General features: G+C 40.7%; 3 protein-coding genes across 7 annotated transcripts in view; 1 reads left to right on the top strand and 2 right to left on the bottom strand.

The window, feature by feature from the left end:
- Positions 1-4404, bottom strand: part of LOC309473941 (G-protein coupled receptor 35-like) — a 4640-nt gene extending 236 nt beyond the window's left edge. Inside the window, exon 1 of the mRNA XM_082136228.1 lies at positions 1-4404. This exon is cut by the window's left edge and continues 236 nt beyond it. Within this exon, the coding sequence (XP_081992354.1) occupies positions 1527-2417 (891 nt within the window). The 5' untranslated portion in view covers positions 2418-4404 and the 3' untranslated portion in view covers positions 1-1526.
- A 203-nt stretch (positions 4405-4607) lies between these two features.
- LOC309473940 (P2Y purinoceptor 1) lies at positions 4608-16212 on the bottom strand. Its single transcript, XM_082136227.1, has 2 exons — positions 15723-16212; positions 4608-6553 (listed from the first exon to the last, which is right to left on the bottom strand). Exon 2 carries the CDS (start codon positions 6530-6532, stop codon positions 5642-5644), a length of 891 nt encoding a protein of 296 aa, XP_081992353.1. The 5' UTR covers positions 6533-6553; positions 15723-16212; the 3' UTR covers positions 4608-5641.
- A 1313-nt stretch (positions 16213-17525) lies between these two features.
- Positions 17526-19264, top strand: part of rbfox2 (RNA binding fox-1 homolog 2) — a 52011-nt gene continuing 50272 nt past the window's right edge. Inside the window, exon 1 of one of the 5 annotated variants that reach the window (XM_082136187.1) lies at positions 17526-18849. In XM_082136187.1, coding sequence (XP_081992313.1) covers positions 18643-18849 — 207 coding nt within the window. In that variant the 5' untranslated portion in view covers positions 17526-18642. The remainder of the gene's footprint in view (positions 18850-19264) is intronic. The other 4 variants (XM_082136189.1, XR_014197134.1, XM_082136191.1 and 1 more) reach the window with 4 other exon arrangements.

Genomic DNA, 19264 nt, shown 5'->3' with positions numbered 1-19264 from the left:
ACTGTAAATGTTTTTCATGTTAATTAATCTCGTAGCATCATCTAGTTACACAATTACAAGCTCGTACCATCTGTGTCACCTCAGCCCGTTCCTAATTAATCCCTAGGTATTTTAATTAACATCTTAATTAGTGGTGCGTTAAGTTCTTAATTATTCACCGGGACACTTGGTCTCTAATCTGTGAGAAATAAAAGAATCAGGTGATCTGAAGAAAACAAGAAGAAAGAGAAGTCCAGCTCTGTTCACTGTAGCTTCATCTTCTCAGAGTCTAACGATCAATCAGAAAAGAGTCACGAGGAATGAAACGTTATGAATGAGCTGCACAGAAAGAGGCAAACAGGGTCACATCTGGGGAAACACGACACACAACACTCAGACAACTGGCACACGTTCATGAAGTCAACATGTTAATGATAAGCAGCTCTTTAAATAAGTGGCTTTTGCTCAAATCAGAGTCAAGATTTTACATCATCAACACATTGCAGAGCTTTACATCAGTAGCAAGCAAACATTGAAATGCGTTAATATTATAGAAAGTGGACCGTTAATAGGCCTTATATGAACTGCATTGAAAAGTGGTTTAATGCAAATAGTTCATTGCACAGACAGTGTGTGTTCACCTCATCATATTCACTCTCTCTGTGAGCAGGTTTAATGTATTTAATGTCATCTGTGCTGTATTTTCTTTGTCTTGATGTTTCGTTCGAGGTGTTTGAGGAAGAGGCCGATGTCCATCCATCTGTTGAATTTGACTTTTACCTGGTAACACAAAATTGTGCCAAAATAGTGTGTAGTTCGATGCACATACGATCTTTGACATCAACAGAGTTTTCTGCTCTAAAAGAGTCTATTTATTCTGCTGTCATATTGGTTATATATGGTTAGTTTTATTGTACTGTATCTGACCTGGCTGCGTTTACACTGGCACTAAATATCCAATCTTTTACTCAAATCTGAAATAGATCGGGATTTGTTGCACACGTGAAAACACAAAAATCCGCACGAGATCCGCATTTTTCCGGAGCCACTTCCAAATGTGGTTTTAAATCAGATTCATATCCGATATCTGGACATACGACCCACATCTAAACATGCATATACGATTCCCCTTTGAATTAAAAGCCACTACAAGACGAGGACGACATGTTTATTCACAAAAATAGCTTTTTAATGTTGTATTATGAGGCAGAGGTGCCTGTACTCGCTCGCTCAGCTTTATATTGAGCTGGAACTTTATATTTATCTTTGTAAAGAAAAGAAATTGCGATCATTGAACATCATTTTGAGCAGGAATGAATGTAAACACAAATATCAGATTCCAGTCCTGTCTAAAGTGAATGTAAACAGACGGGCCAAAAAAAATCGGATATGGTTAAAAGATGTGATCTGTGCATTAAGACTTGTGGAGTAAATGCAGCCATTGTTTATGGCCCCATTACAACAGACTTGAGGGCTTGTTTTGGCTCACAACCCTCCAGTTGAGAACCACGGAGACACAGACAGCCTTAAATCACGCATGCTACGCTTCAGACGCTAACGTTGACGGGTTTCTTGGAGGGACTCTCGAGGCAGGGACAGAACTCGGATCGCTCCATCTTAGAGATGTAGAGCAAAGGCTCGATGGTGCAGCTCAAGTCCATGATGGAGAACACGGCGAGGCTGATCTTACACCGAAACGCCACAAACGTGTAGGTTGATGCAAATGGCAGGAGAGCAACCGGAGGGAGATAGTTCACCACGATGATGGCGAGGACAATAGACACCATTTTGAAGGCTCTCTTCTTCACAGGGTTCATGACTTCTTTCCCTGCCACACTTTTCCTGAGGACCCAGATGATGGACAGGTTGCAGAACACCATGAGGAAGAAGGCAGCGAGGATGACTCCGCTGAAGACTTCGTTCACACTCAAGACGCCTAAAAAGCATTTGGTCAACGAGTAGGCCAGGATGAGTCCCCAAACCACCATGGAGACGCCGATTCGGATGCGATTATCACGGATCCCGGTGAATAGAATGGGATGGACCACAGCGATGTACCTGTCCAGACAAATACAGGTGAGAAATAACGGAGTCACGTCTTTCAGCCCGTAGGCGAAACGCACGGAGTACCAGATTGTGTCATCGCTTAAGTACAGCCGGTTTGCCAGATCTACTGGCGTCATGAGGCCGAAATAGGCGTCCAGGACCGAGAGGTTGAAAATAAAGATGTCTGACGTCGATCCTTCGCTCTTCTTCTTCAGAATCTGCCACATCACGAGGATGTTTAATGGCACTCCTGCAACCAGGTTTAATACTTTAACACCAAAGTAGAGGATAAACCAGTGAGGAGCCTCGGCACACGCCTCGAACAGGTACCACAGCGGACGCTGCCACCCAGGAGCGGTGGAGTTCAGGTTTAAATCCGTGATGTTTTCCATGAGGAATGATGATTAGCTGTGAATTAGAGCGTCGGTTCTTCAACGAGAGCGACTGTTCAGCAGCAAAACAAAGTGACGACCTTTCAAAAGTTTGTTTATGTGAACCTCATAAAACCAAGTTAAATTATTGCACAGAAATCTAATGCTCCCGCTACAGTTCCGTTCGATTGTCGGTTTCTCCCGACGTTTCTCTGACCATCACCCAACTTAGACACGTCCTCAGTTTAGCGTCTCTCTCGGGGCGCTCCATTAAAAGCTTATCCCGCGGGAGACAGAGGTGGGACGTTTTGGACGCGACCAATTGTTGCAGGTCTTTTGGGTCAACAAGAAGGTGTGTAGCAGAAGAACTCGTCTGTGATTGGATGAAGAGGAGGGTCTGGCGGAAAAGTTCGTGATGAAGTCTGCAGTTCGATGGAAGGGGATGATCAAAGTTTTGTGATGTAACTGCAGAGCTTCATGTCAACAAGTGATGCAAGGAACAAATGAGTAAATCTACTGTAACATCTTGCAAATACTCATTTCTGGCTCTCTGCCACTGAGTCCACAGCTGTGGGGGACGATATATATGAGCTTATGACTGCGATTTAGAGCAATAAGCATTTCAGTGAATTCTATCAAAGCATTACAGTTTCAACTAACTTCAAATTTAGTTTGAATGCTTTTGTGTTTTCATACAGATACTCCATCCAGTGACTGATCCATTAACTTGTGGATTCTCATTTCTCACACACTTTAGGGTTGAATATCAGTTTAATATTTGGTGCAAATGTTTAATGACTGACAACAGTGAGTTTCTTTCACATTTCATTTCATTCGGATGCTGTGTATTCATGCATTTGAATTTTTTATTCATGCATGTCACTCGCTCAGATTTCATTTGAATCCAGGAGGTTTTAATGGATGGGAGTTTAGTAAACCTTTCGTTTGTTTTCCACTTCTGTGTGTTACACAACATTTATGCATTTTGCAGACCCTTATTGTTTCATGTTCAATTTTAATTTTCTGAGCCAAAAGCAAGTGAGTGGAGTTTGGGATTGAATAGATATTTTTCTATTTGGTGTTCAAGTACTCATTTACATAGTGTTCATTTCATGAGAAGCTGTGAAGTTTTGTGAATATTTCAGAGGGGTTTCATACAGGGCTGTGTGTCAAACCTGTGTGCTTTACAGTTTTCACTGTGTTCAAATGAAGATAAATCCGTCCCTCTTGTTATTCTGATATTTCAGAGTATTTACACATGGCTGCTATAGTTCAGAACAGAAGAATAAATAAACAGACATGCAAGTAAATCATTTTTAGAGTTCCTTTATGCATAATAAATACAACAAATATTTATATATCTTTTCCTTATTGCTCTGGTCAATAAAACCATCTCCAGTAGCCAGAGATCAATGACAACACAAGCTCTCGTGACCATCTACTGTAAATGTTTTTCATGTTAATTAATCTCGTAGAATCATCTAGTTACACAATTACAAGCTCGTACCATCTGTGTCACCTCAGCCCGTTCCTAATTAATCCCTAGGTATTTTAATTAACATCTTAATTAGTGGTGCGTTAAGTTCTTAATTATTCACTGGGACACTTGGTCTCTAATCTGTGAGAAATAAAAGAATCAGGTGATCTGAAGAAAACTCAAAACAGTGACGAGAAGAAAGAGAAGTCCAGCTCTGTTCACTGTAGCTTCATCTTCGCAGAGTCTAACGATCAATCAGAAAAGAGTCACGAGGAATGAAACGTTATGAATGAGCTGCACAGAAAGAGGCAAACAGGGTCACATCTGGGGAAACACGACACACAACACTCAGACAACTGGCACACGTTCATGAAGTCAACATGTTAATGATAAGCAGCTCTTTAAATAAGTGCCTCTAAACGGCTTTTGCTAAAATCAGCATTTCAAACCATGGCAATACATAAACCCAAACCCCAGAGTCATACATCACAGTACTAAAATTAAACATTAAAATGCACTGACATTATATAAGTAGACCCTGAAAAGGCCAAGTAAGATGCAAAATTATTAACATGACTGAAGCCAGGGGTGTCCAGTCCTGCTCCTGGAGGGCCACTGTCCTGCAAAGTTCAGCTCCAACACCCCAATTAAACACACCTGAACCAGATAATCAAGGTCTTCCTTGGGATACTAGAAACTTGCAGGCAGGTGTGTTGAGGAAAGTTGGAGTTAAACTCTACAGGACAGTGACTCTCAAGGACCGAGTTTGATTTAAAATAGAAGTGGTGTTCAGCTCAAATCATGTTAATTCAATGTCATATTTTATTGACTCTGTGCAGTTTTGCTTACCCTGTCCATGTAAAAATAAATCTTAAATTAATTAGACAAATTTGTGCTGAAATACTGTAGAGTTTGACGGAAACAACCTTTGACATCAGTAGGCGCGTTTCCATTAGAGATTTGCACAAAACGTTTTTTTTTTTTTTCTAAATGTCGACAAAAAACTACTGCGAAATGACGGCGTTTCCATTAACCGATGTTATGCGACTAAAACGTATTTCCTTTCGCAATAAGTTATTCCAAAAATCATGGCGACAGATGTTGGTAGGTTTACGTATATCCCAGCCACTGCACTGGCCGTTATTATTAATCGAAGGAGACGTATGTGTGTTATCCAAGCATTAATGGTAAGGAACGACCCTTATTATACTTGAGAGCGGCTCATATGAGGAGTTTCTCCCTCATTTCTGCTTCGAGCTCTTGATTGTGGCATTTCTTTGAGGTTTGGAATCCATTATTCCTGTAATTCTTTTGTCTTTTATCAATTTAATAAAGAACTCTGTCTCGTATTCAGTCCAAACACACCGCGTCGTCTACGTCAGCTGACCTGTAAATGCGCATAAACTGTTTCCATTGCAGTTTTGCGAAATAGTTCTTTTTCGAATTGCCTGAAAAACCACCTCATGCGAGCGTAGAAACTTTTTTACCATAAATAGGAGTTTCTGCGAAATTTACGTTTTTCCATTGGCCGTATTTTCAATTCGCAATTTCAATTTGCGCAATTTGAAGGGTAACGGAAACGCGCCTAGTGACTAAAGATATAAGTATTTTTCTCTTTCGTTTATAAAGGTGATGAGTCTATCTATTTTGCTTAGTTTTGTTTTATTATATGCATTTCATGTTGTGTTTTCCCCTACTTTCAGTGACCAATCACGACAGACCTGTTGAGAATTAGACAAATACACAAAAATTCATACGGTGGTTCGTTTCAGACGCTAACGTTGACAGGTTTCTTGGAGGGACTCTCGAGGCAGGGACAGAACTCGGATCGCTCCATCTTAGAGATGTAGAGCAAAGGCTCGATGGTGCAGCTCAAGTCCATGATGGAGAACACGGCGAGAAGAACCTTGCAGTGGAGCGTCACAAACGAGAAGGTTGATGCAAATGGCAGGAGAGCAACCGGAGGGAGATAGTTCACCACGATGATGGCGAGGACGATAGACACCATTTTAAAGGCTCTCTTCTTCACAGGGTTCATGACTTCTTTCCCTGCCACACTTTTCCTGAGGACCCAGATGATGGACAGGTTGCAGAACACCATGAGGAAGAAGGCAGCGAGGATGACTCCGCTGAAGACTTCGTTCACACTCAAGACGCCTAAAATGCATTTGGTCAACGAGTAGGCCAGGATGAGTCCCCAAACCACCATGGAGACGCCGATTCGGATGCGATTATCACGGATCCCGGTGAATAAAATGGGATGGACCACAGCGACGTACCTATCCAGACAAATACAGGTGAGAAATAAAGGAGTCACGTCTTTCAGCCCGTAGGCGAAACGTTGGGAATACCAGATTTTGGGATTGTTTAAGTACAGCCGGTTGATCATGTCTACTGGCGTCATGAGGCCGAAATAGGCGTCCAGGACTGAGAGGTTGAAAATAAAGATGTCTGACGTCGATCCCTCGCTCTTCTTCTTCAGAATCTGCCACATCACGAGGGTGTTCATTGGGAATCCTGCAAACAGGTTTAATACTTTGACACTAAAGTAGAAGATAAACCAGTGAGGAGCCTCGGCACAGGAATCATACTGGTACCACAGCGGACGCTGCCACCCGGAGACGGTGGAGTTCAGGTTCAAAGCCGAGATGTTTTCCATGAGGAATGATGATGAAATAAGCTGTGAACGAGAACGACTGTTATATTTACATGAATTCAAGATCAGCCAGAGAGACTTCAAAACCAAAAGCCATATCTAACAATGATTTCAAAAGTTAAAGGGGTCATGACATGAGGAATCCAATCCAAATGCATACTTTTATTACTGTACTATTGAAGCATACTATAAGCTGCAGACATCAAAAATTCCTCCTGAATGTAAAAAAAAGCATCTAGCCGCCAAAATGACTTGTTAGCTGCATTCGCCTACTTATACTATGCCCTTGAATTACTATGCCCTATGAGAGAAATTATTACAGTGGTGCGATTTTAATGCCCCTTGATATTAATATCATAAAAATGGAGGAGATTGAATGTGGGAGTGTTGGTATCACGATGAGCACATCAGACAGGTAGAGACTTATAAGTACTTAGGAGGAGTAATAAATGATAGATAATACGTTATCATGGAATGACTGGACAGTATCTGTAAACATCAGTGCATGAGAATGCTGAGGTCTTCTGGAGCAAGAAAACTGATGTGTGATCAGGAGTGTTTGCTGTAACTCTATGGTAGACTGCATGAATTTGTCTGTCAGTTTAAAAACAAAGTCTTTGAAACAACTAAAAATGTGCTCTAAGATTGTGGGTCAGCCACTTCAACAGTATTAGAGTGTTATTATCACAGGGTTGGCCAACATTACTGTCGGAACCGAATCATGTGTTGTACAATGAATTTGTACTTTTACCATCCAATCGGCGTTACAAAGTCCCAAGATATAATCGAATTAGATTAAAGCATTCCTTCGTGCATCAAGATGTATTAGAGTTGAATAAGTTACATAGAAATTAAACCAATTTAAACCAAGGAATGTACATCGCACGCCATGACAGAAGAGTGGACCTTATAGTGAAGGACAAATCAAGCCATTTCTCATCTTCAGTAAAAATGTACAAACATTCTTGTGTAAAACCATCCATGTTTCATTATTGTAATAACTCTGAAACCTCTTCACATTTGTTTGCTAATACACCAGATGTGGCTGTGGTTAATGAGGAGATCAGCGAGGTGTGTGTTGTGGAGGTTGCATGTTCCTTTGACTCTAGTATGGAAAAAGCCTTTATGATAAGATTATTAAATATCAACCACTCCTAATCCTAAACATCATCTCAGAATTAGGTTATCAGCGCCGGCTACTTGGGTTCATATTCGGCAGCTTAGGACACACACACACACACACACACACACACACACACACACACACACACACACACACACACACACACACACACACACACACACACACACACACACACACACACACAGGCTGGTTGTAAGAGGGCTTCAACAACTTGGGATGCCTAAAAAGAGGGCTAACGGCTAGCAGAGTAACTGTGCTGTGTGTGTGTGATTGTAAAGGTTTTGTTTATGTACTATGGTTTTGTATTAGTGAATAAACTTACTGTAACTGTAACGATCACTTTGTGCTCTTATGGTAATCTGAGGTACAGTGAGAACTGTGCATGTGCGTAGAGCGTCAGTAATAGATGTGAGGAGAAGAGATAACCGCTCTACTGACTTTTGTACTCTTTCTTTTATTTCCATTTCTATAAGTTGAATACTTTTTCCCACTCAATCCCCATGAATGGCGTTTAAGTCATGTTATTAAACCCGGGGAAAATACGCCATCTCTCGTCTCTCGTGCATCTTCTCCTCCGACACTATTGTTTTTCTCTCTGGGCAACAACATCTCAACTCATCTCAGTTTTAAGACTGTTTTAGTTATATCATATCATCATCATCATCATACTAGTCATAATAAAACTGTAAACAACTGTTTAACTAGTCAAAATCAATAGGTCAAATCTCATTTAAAGATTTTCAATCAGATTTTTTAGTATAGGAAGATGGAGATATTTGAATTTTGCTTTTTGACTGGGAACGCCAATAGTAACATTCTTACTATAGAGACAATTACTTTATAGATGTAAGAAATAGTCATGCAATATGCAAGAAATATCTCTGCTAAGCTCTGCTTAACCAATCCTGCCTTGGAAACTTGTCATTGGCCATTTTGTCTGAGAATTGTATAATAAAGGTCCTGTGCATTCAGGTAATTTCAAACTGCATTATACAGAAATTATAAAAAAATTTAAACAAAAAAGTAACTGGGCCACATGTCAAAATGACAGAGTTTGCAGAGAGGACAAGCAGGTTTTTGACTTACTAAGTAGTAGAAGTTTATGTTGAGGTTGAAATTGGAACGAACACATATAAAACTACATTTACTTACTCAAAATCTAAATAAGATGTTAATACATCTTGACTTGTACAGGTCTCGTCTGGTGCAACATTTGCCATATTTTAAGAGAAGTGTTTCATGCACTGTCTCAGTGAAGAGCATCGTTACCATGATCTCTCTCTGTAATAATGCAACACTGCCAGCTTGTGGACTGTTACATTAATGTCATGAGTTAGTTAAACTGCACTAACACACAAGCAACACTAATGCATTACCTTCTAATACCAGTTATACTTGATTTTTCTTTTTCTTCATTTGACTGACTGCTTTGAATCTGAAGCATTAAACCTCTCAGACACACATTTATTTGCACTGTTTTACGTTTTTGATGTGTAATTCCATGTTTCTACAGGCTCTGAAATCACAGCGTTACATACTGGATATATGGATAAATATTATTTAATAATTCCAGTAACATTTCTCCGTGTCAGTTATCGCTAAGGCAACAGATGGATCTGAGTAAAGTCTAAAAACAATTTTGATGTTTGTAAACTGCGATGACGTGTTGTTTGTGGGCGGAGCTAACACTTTCTGGCGGCAGATGCAGAGCCAATGGGCGGAGCTAGACGGGTGTCCTAACCAGACGCGACAAACGGCAAACGGTCTCTATTTCTGCGACGGTACGGCTAGAAGAAGAACAACATAGCCTACAAAGTATGGCAATGATAATCTCTGGTACAGTTTATGTGCATTTGTGAGTTTGAAATGAATATCATTTTGCGTGACCTTTATAGCCGTACTTAAAGCTACGAAAGAAATGGCTGAATCGTGGTCAGTGGACGAGGTGCAGACGTTCCTCTCGTTGGTTGCCGAGGAGCGGATGGGGAAACACGGAATGAAAAATTCGCATTTAATATGATGATGTCATGGCAGTAGAGACGGCAACTCGATCAGTCCCACCCACTTTGAAGCGGTACTAACTGCAGTGGAAAAGCAACCGAGCTAAAGCGAACCGAACCGTGCCGTACCGAGTCGAGTCGTACCACGCAGTGGAAAAGCGAAGCGAGCCGAACCGTTCCGTGCCGAGTCGAACCGTACCGAGCCGAACCGAGCCGTACCATGCAGTGGAAAAGCGCCATTATACATAAGTCACGGTTTGATACGAGTTCGGTACATTTACACATCTGACTGTACCGAACCGTGACGTCTGCCGTCCCATGCCGTTTTGGGACCAATACATTTACCATTACATCCCTAGTCAAGTCAAGTCACCTTTATTTATATAGCGATTTTTTATATAGCAGCTTTACAGTGATAATAGGAAAATAATGCAACAAAGTTTGTTTCTAGAAGAAAATAGCATCACAGTCCAGCTTAAGTACGTTCAGTGATGGTTAATTTTTGTTGTAAAAAAGTTATTAATTTAGTTCATTTATCTATACAGCCTGGAGAAAACAGTGATGTCATCGTCCAGCTCAGTTCAGTTCTCATATAATGGTGTCAATGCAGGCAGATCAATAATATTGTAGAATATTAAGTTGTGCTAGTGCTTATCCATTTCGTTGTGATTGCAGTGTGACTGCAGAGAGATTTCGCCCACACTCTCTTCTGACTGGCTGTGATTGGTTTTGTCACGTCTCAACTTGTAGTCGTGTTACGTCTATTGTGGACAGACAAATTGCTTGTCACTGGAATTTTATTGCATCACGTCTGGTTAGGACACGGAGTACACCTACCCACAAAGCTAAACATATCTCCACCCATTAGGTCCACAGCGCTGGACTAGGTCAAGCTTCACCCGTTACATCCAGAGAGGAGGAGCTAGACGGCAAGCTCCACCCATTACATTCAGAGAGGATGAGCTAGATGGCAAGCTCCACCCATTATTTCAGAGAGGAGGAGCTAGACGGCAAGCTCCACCCATTATTTCAGAGAGGAGAAGCTTGACGGCAAGCTCCACCCATTACATTCAGAGAGGAGGAGCTAGATGGCAAGCTCCAACCATTAAATCCAGAGAGGAGGAGCTGGACGTCATTTGGCTCTGCAGTGAGAAAGTGATGGTTCTGCAGTAGCAGTCAGAGCTGTTGAAAAACTCAGTTACGACACTCCCATAGACCGCCATAGAAACATGCTGTTGTCCAGTAAGAGGGGGTCTTGTTGCCTTGCTAAAGACATTCATCGCAGGACCCACCTTCATCTTGTCAAAATGACTGGACTGAAGGGTTTTACTTGATAGATTTGGAGCAGTTTTCAATGTCATCCCCTCTTGAAAATCCACCATATATTTTAGTGGACCAATTGAAACCTCATTGAAGACAAGGTTCTCCCTCTCTACTGTATCTGGAGGAATCGTAAATGTCTGTCCACGGACCAGGGCGCTCTTCAAGTTCTTAACCAGATGTGGGACGTCTGGCATGAAGTATAACCTATTGTCTGGTCTTGCAGGGTGTGGGACAGATGTTTTGTTTTGATCCACTCCGAAGCTGCCTTGTCAGTGATGTTGAGGATGGGCTTTGAGATCGCCTCATTAGTGGAGTTGCCACTGTAATGGTAAGCTACAACTTGCTTCCATCGTTTGTGGTCCCTGCCAACACAAAAACACACGCATGTGTTGCCATTCCTGTGTGGCCAGGTAATGTCACGTCCCCATAAAGCTTCCCTCTTCCCAGCTCCACACTCGGTGTCAGTGCCATCTCATCCAGAGTTAGCACACATTACCTCTCCATCTCTGTCAGGCCATCTACCCTCAGCATGATCTCGTGTCATCTCTCCCTGGACTTCTGTGATAGGAGCAGGTTCATTACAGGACCAGGAGAATGACACACCCTCACAGTAAGGAGGCTGTGTACACTTAGTGTCCACTTTATTAGGCACACCTGTACGATCTAATGTAATTCAATACTACAGCTTTGCCATGAATTCTGCTTTTATGAAGTTTATAATCAGTCAGAAATGTGTCAATTCAATACTGAGGTCATAGGTGATGTTGCACTACATTGTATTCTGAGGAGTTTCTTATTTTTTGAATATTAGAAACACATCTGGATATAAAGCAAGTACAACAGCACCCCCAAAAACTATGACCTCAATAGTTTTGTACACCAAATTTACTGTAATTTTGAGATGATAACCGGTGACATTGACACGACATCTTCGGACTGGGAATTATGCGTTTCTATGGCTGATGGAAGCGCTCAGAAAATTCCCATCTTTCAAGTTGTAATTACGAGCTATACGAGAACGTGAACGCTTTTTACAAGTTGAAATCTCGTAGGCTATTTACGGTAATTACAACATCAGTCTAGCCTGTCCGTTTAATGGCTTGCAACCAAGAATGTCTGCGTTTAGCTTCAAATTACGTCTTCAACGACGGTATTGTATAAAAATGTAGACCACATTCTTTGCAGTCTGGTTTTCTTCCACAGTTACCTCAGTTTTACTGCAGTGACAGAACTGAGACGCTGGCTCCCAAATGCTCTATTTCACGCCACAACAGCAGATTCAGAATGAGACATCATTTAGTTATTTTGACTTGTAAAAATGTAATAAGAGACATCTCTTATTAGCCTACCTATATTACATGACGTGTCAATTGAAGATATCTTGTACAAACCTTTACAGATCTTGAAAATCAGAATATAATTGCAGATATCTCTAATTAGTCGGAGGATTATGCTTTTGTCATTTTTTTTCTTTTCTTTCTTTTTTCTGTGTTGACGCTGTCAATCCCACAGTTACCCGTGTGTTGTTCAGCTCCCATAGGAATAGATGGACTCTATTTTAGCAAAAATCTCAGTTCTACATATGAAAGAATGGAATGAAAAAATAAATAAAAAAGGTAATTGTGACTTTTTATCTCACAATTCTGAGTTTATATCTCTCAATTCTGACATTTATCTTGCGATTCTGAGTTTATATCTCTCAATTCTGACATTTATCTTGCGATTCTGAATGATATCGCACAATACAGAGGAGAAAAATCTGAATTGCGAGATATTCCGTGTAGAATATAAACGTTTAATGTTTGTTTTTAAATCCTTATCGTGTAATACATATCGTGATTCCTCGGTGAAACGTTATACATCAAATAGATCCCTGCGGTCTTCCGATCAGTCTCTTCTAACGGTTCTAAGATCTAGATTAAAACGTAGGGGTGACCGCGTCTTCTCGATCGCTGCCCCGAAACTGTGGAATCTGTCACCCGTCCATCAGATCGGCTCAGACTATTTCGAGTTTTAAATCATTGTTAAAAACTCATCTATTAACTCAGACTTTTAATTCCTCTGGGCGTTGAGTCAAAATTCTCTTTGTTGTGGTTTTATGTTGTTTTTGTGTTGTCTATGTATTTATTTATATTTTATTATCTCTGGAAAGCACATTGGTGCAACTGCAGTTGCAGTGAATTGTGCTATATAAATACAAGAAAGAAAGAAAGAAAGATAAACTGGATTTCTGACCTTTCCCCTCAGAATTATAAACTCGCAATTATGAGTTATAAAGTCCGGACTGGGAGTTTAGCCTATATCTCACATTTCTGAGACAAAAAGTCAGAATTACGAGACATAAACATGCAATTTTAAGTGAAAAAAGTTTCCATAAGTCAAGTCAAATCAAGTATATTTGTATAGCGCTTTTCACAATACAGATTGTATCAAAGCAGCTTCACAGTATTAAATTAAAATAATACAACAAGGTTTGTTTCAAGTGGAATTTATTGATTGATAAAATTAAATTAAATATCCCCAAAATATCCCCAACTGAGCAAGCCAAAGGCAACAGTGGCAAGGAACCGAAAAACTCCATCAAGTGACCTAATGGTGTCCTAAAACTCCATCAGGTGACCTAATGGTGTCCTAAAACTCCATCAGGTGACCTAATGGAGAAAAAAAACCTTGGGAGAACCCAGGCTCAGTCGGGGGCCAGTTCTCCTCTGGCATTTATGAGCTAGAGGCCGGATTGTAGTTTGAACTGTAGGATTATATGAATGCCTGGCTGAAGAGATGCGACTTTAATCTAGTTTTAAACTGGGAGAGCGAGTCTGAGCAACGAACAGTATCAGGAAGACTATTCCAGAGTTTTGGAGCCAAATGTGAAAATGCTCTCCCTCCTTTGGTGGTTCTGGATATCCTAGGTATGACCAAAAGCCTTGAATTTAGTGATCTTAAAGAGCGCGATGGATTATAGGGCGATAGAAGATCCGTTAAATAGACTGGAGCTAAGCCGTTTAGGGCTTTATAAGTCAGTAGCAATACCTTGTAATTAATACGGAACTTTATAGGTAACTATGCAAGCTCCCAATAACCTTCCATAGAAATTGTGGTAGTGGTGAACTTTTTCAACTGTTGATCACAACTTATTATTATATGATATTATATTATATTACACAAAAAAAGGTTCCAAAAGGAGCGATGCCATTGAAGAACCATTTTGTGTTCCCGAAAGAAGCTTTAAGGCTGTGTTCACAACTCTGGTGCGATTGCTCTGTTAGTGCGGTTCACTTGAGTAAGTGTGAACGCTGCCATCCGGACCAAGCAAGCGGACCGAGAGCTGAAAAGATGCTTCTCCATCCGCTTCCAAACAATCTCTTGTGCGGTTCGAATGATATATGAACACAATACGGACCAAAGACGTGTTAAGAACCAAAAACAGGATCCGATGTCCCTATAAAGGACCGAAGGCTCAAGCACACCTGCTTTTTCTCATTATAGTCACGATGTTGCCCATCACAGATCAGTACATGCGTCAGAACCGGTTCTCCTCGCAGCAGATCTGTGTGTGTGTGTGTGTGTGTGTGTGTGTGTGTGTGTGTGTGTGTGTGTGACGGACGGACGGATTCCTGCCACTGTTTTTACTCCTTTACACACTTTATAAGCTCTTCACGAGTTTTATCTGGTCAAAATACCACCACATGTACTGTAGCTACGAACGTACAACGAGCGCGTTTGTCCCAGAACACAGCATTGTTCTGGATGTAAGGTAAGTTTTGTCACGATATATAGGTGATAAAAGAAGACTAATCCGGTTGTGAGAATATCCCTATTCCTTCAGGTTCGGTGTTAAAATGCCAGTGTGAACGCTAAGCGGACCAGGACTCGGCTAAATTATATATTTTTTGTCCGGATCAAATGAACCAAGCGAACCGAACTACAAGTGTGAACAGTTCAGTTCTGAAACAGAACCATTGTATATTTTAGATTTGAATAATCTAAAGAACCTTTTTCCACTAAAAATAACCCTTTATCCAATGGAAAGATTCCATAAATGATAAAGGTTCTTCATGGAACCATTAATGCCAATAAACCACCTTTATTTTTAAGAGTGCGCTACACTGAAAAAAATTATTAGTTGAATTTAATCAAAAAAATGTATCATAAGTGTTTGCATACAATTGATTTTAGCTACATCTAAACAAATGCATTAAGTTGAACTTATGATAAAAAAAATGATTCAATTCAACGAATCATTTTTTTTCAGTGTACAGTAAACATAACATTTTAGTATATTAGCCTATATTAAAACATGTTAGTAGAAGCTTTAAATACCTTTAATGTTCAGGTGAATCTTATCAATATAGTTTTATCCTGTTGTCTTTCACATCCTCAAGATTTAGATTTGTTGCCTCAATATTTAGCCTACAATTTCTACACAGCACAGAGCTTCCACAGAGACTGAACGCAGGAGCAATCGTGCATATGATCCATCAAAAACACCAACTCTACTGAGGACACATACCGGTACTCACACAACCCGCTGATCCTTTCTCCTATGCAGTGACTTTAGCCAATCAGAACAGCAGAAGTTAAAGGAGACAGTAAAACCCAGAGTTTCTGTCAGAGAAAATTGTTTGTTTTTCTGGTGCAAAACTTTAGAAAAATCATAATTGAACCTAATATTGTCATGACCCCTTTAAATGATGATAAACTATGAAATATTTGACTGGTAACTCACCCACAGTGTGGAGGCGTCCTGCTACGATCCACGTCTCTGCCGAAGTCTCTCTGACCATCACCCCAACTCAGACCTGTCCTTAGTTCAGTGTCTCTCTCACGGGACATTTGGACACAACCAATTGTTGCGACTCTTTTGGGTCAACAAGTCTGTAATTGGCTGAAGAGGAGGAAAAGTTTTGTGATAAAGTCTCTGCACGATCAAAGTTTTGTGATGTAACTGCAGAGCATCATGTCAACAAGTGATGCAAGGAACAAATGAGTAAATCTACTGTAACATCTTGCAAATACTCATTTCTGGCTCTCTGCCACTGAGTCCACAGCTGTGGGGGACCAGATATATGACTGTGATTTAGAGCAATACATATTTCAGTGAACCAAAGCACAGTTTCTTTTCAGTTAACTCAATAACTCTTAACTTTTGTCTCAAGTAGGCATTTAGAAAAGGTCCATCACAAGAAAGGGTCATTTCAGCCAAATCAACCAAATTTCAGAAAGGTTTCACAGGTGTGTGTATGCAGTTGTTTTTATAGAAGGAAATGAGATATGTTCCAAGTTTCAGTATTATTTGTTCTTCAGATATTCTTGTTCAGACTATAAGTATCAGCTGTTTGAAAAGTGACCCAGATTTTGGATTTTGATCAGTGAAAATGGAGCCACATTGAGATCTCCATATCTCTGCAAATGAACCATAATGTGTCTTAAAAATTACGACAGCAAAAGAAAAGTTTGTTAGGAATCAGAATTGAGAATGATATTGAGATATCTTTAACAGTTTTTGAGTTACAAGCATGCAAACTTTGGAAAAAGAACATTTATGTCAAGACAGGTATTTTCTATACAATTGTGTTGATAGAAAAAACAAAAACAAGATACATTTGTAGTTTCAACATTATTAGTTCTTCAGATATTCATCTTTAAAAGAAAAAGGCATCAGTTGAATGCAAAGTGACCCACATTTGGTTTTTAACCACTGTAAATGTGTACAATTGACCAATTTACTCATGGAGACAGAGATCTCCATATCTCAAAAGAAAAGTTTGTTAAGAATCAGAATCTGAAAGGATATTAAAATATCGTTAATAGTTGTTGAGTTACAGGCGCGCAAACTTGGTGCTTTTTCCCATTTTTGAACTGTGACTGTCATATAATACAACAAATATTGCTAAAATCAACAGATTTAACTAATAGACCTTTACCAATCTCTGAGCAAAAATAAAATAATGATGCTGCCATCTTTCTAAACTCATTTGTACCGCCCTGTAAATTTGCCCCAAATCTCAGGTGAAAATTGTCATTTTGACTCTCATTTGAATTTCTCAGTAAATATACAGCCATTACATTTAATATTGTGGCTTTCTTCTTCATTTGTGTATTTCTTTCACGAATGACCCAAAAGTGTGTATGCTTAAATTTGGCTAAAGATAAGCCATGAATTATTGAATGAAGCATTTCCCCTCAAAACGGGGGTAAAGTGGGTCAGTGATGGTGAGCTGTGCGCCTCCAAATGCAGGAATTACTATTATAAATGAATTTACTATTTAAATGTAATAGTAGGCTACAGATACTGATACAAAATGTTGAACTTACATACAGATTGTCTGATTATTAAACCAAGGTGCAGCAGAATAACACTTCGAAAGGGTGCTGTGTATCAATAAATAGTTTTTCTAACAGATGGTAATTTTTAAATGAAAATCCTTCCAGTATTGCGCAAAAGAACACAAAGTTCAGAAGTTGCATGAACATGGCCTTGAAACTGCATTCGAGACTTTTTGATTGTTGATGGGTGTCATTGCACCACGTGGCCGCTAGATGTCGGGAAAACGCCGCAAAAGCGACTCGCTTTTCGGCGGCTTCATTCTCCACTGCGAATCCAGCAGGAACATACTGTACCGCATATGAATCGCAGAATAATAGGCTAATTATATATATGCGCTTTGGTTATCAATCTTCCAGTATCAACACACATATAAGGACAGATGAGCGTATCTTTCCAGCAAATTCACCCTTTCAGTTCCAGCCGATCTGCTACAAAGTTGCAGATCTGTGTTTCTCCATACGCTTTTCATTCGGAACATTCATTATTGGCTCGTCACATTGTTGACGTATCCCGGTCGCAGTATTGCGGGTTTATTATAGAACAAAACGCTGATACAATATGAATAGGCATATATATATAGCTTATATATAGTCAGATGTAATGCGTTCGGTTCCGAGTTAAACACTAAAACTGCTTCGTGCTCAAACAGGGAAAACGGGAAACTGCAGCAAGAATAAAGCAACGAGAGCGCGAGGAAACCGGAGAGGAGGGGCGCGCGCGTTTCCTCTCCGCAGCAAGAATCCATTGAGAGAGAGAGAGAGAGAGAGAGAGAGAGAGAGAGAGAGAGAGAGAGAAGAAAGGAAAAGCAGCAGCTCCACGCCACTCCTTTGTTTTAGGAAATCGCTTGAATCTTGCTCGAAGGACTGGAATGATGCATCGCGTTTCTCTCGCGTTTTCCCGCGACGCCTGTTTTTAAAGGCGAACTTCATGCTTTTGCGGTTCATTTAAGTGGCATCGACAGAAGAGCGTTGAAGATCTGAAACCTTCAGACGCATTAAGCGTTTCCTTCGCGTTGACCGTCCATGTGTGTTAGACTCGCTTTTTCCACCGTTTTCAGTTTCTCACCAGAGGATATTCTGCGCGTTGTGAAGCTCGGAGGTGTTTCTGCTCGTGGTTCGAGTCTGTTATTCGCGTCCAGGCCCTGAAATACTCGCTCCTCTTCAAAGGCCTTTAATGCGGCACGCGCGCGTCAGTCTGTAACGGGTTTTAACGCGTCAGATGAGCGTCAGTTCTGATCCGTAACGCGCCGCTGATCCTCTGCCAGAACATCTCGTCTTCGTTATTCGCTCTTCATACGCAACATCTGCGGCCCTCTTCAATGTTAATGTCGACCGACGTCGCATCTGTAATGCTGCCCGTGAGCCGCGGGATCCTGGAGCGCGAGCGGGACCTGGACTCGGGTTCTGCGGGGGTTCGGGGGATGAAGCGCGGGGACCCGGAGCCGGAGGGCGTCGCGGCGGCGGGGGATTCGGTCGGGGCTGAGTGCAAACGACCGCGGATGGACGGAACCGGAGAGATCGGACAGGTAAGCGTTAAAATCACGATTCTGGGCTGTGGTGAGAAAGACGCGTTTGTGTTTATGTAAGAATATGCACTGTGAAAAATGCTGGTTTGGTTCAATGGTCCCCATGTTTAGGTCAAATATGGACAAAACCAAACGTTTTTTGTCCATTTGACCCAAACAAATAAACAGACAAATCCAACCGTTTGGTTTACAGTTAAATGTTAAACCCAATGGTTGGTTTTGTGCAACCAACCTAGCATTGTTAGAGTCTGCGCTCATGGTTCTCTGATATTATACTGTTATATGAGATGAAAACAAAGAGTGATGATTGGGGCACCAAAGGTGAAATTTCAAGGATCAGTCACTGATACTGAGGGACTCTATCACTGTGTGCAGCGCTTATGATCCTCAGTACAGTAGATGTTCCTGAATCATG

This window comes from Leuciscus leuciscus, assembly GCF_965113295.1.
Source record: "Leuciscus leuciscus genome assembly, chromosome: 14".
Lineage (NCBI taxonomy): Eukaryota > Metazoa > Chordata > Actinopteri > Cypriniformes > Leuciscidae > Leuciscus > Leuciscus leuciscus.
The sequence above is the reverse complement of the archived record's forward strand: the minus strand, read 5'-3'. Positions and strand labels throughout refer to the sequence as shown.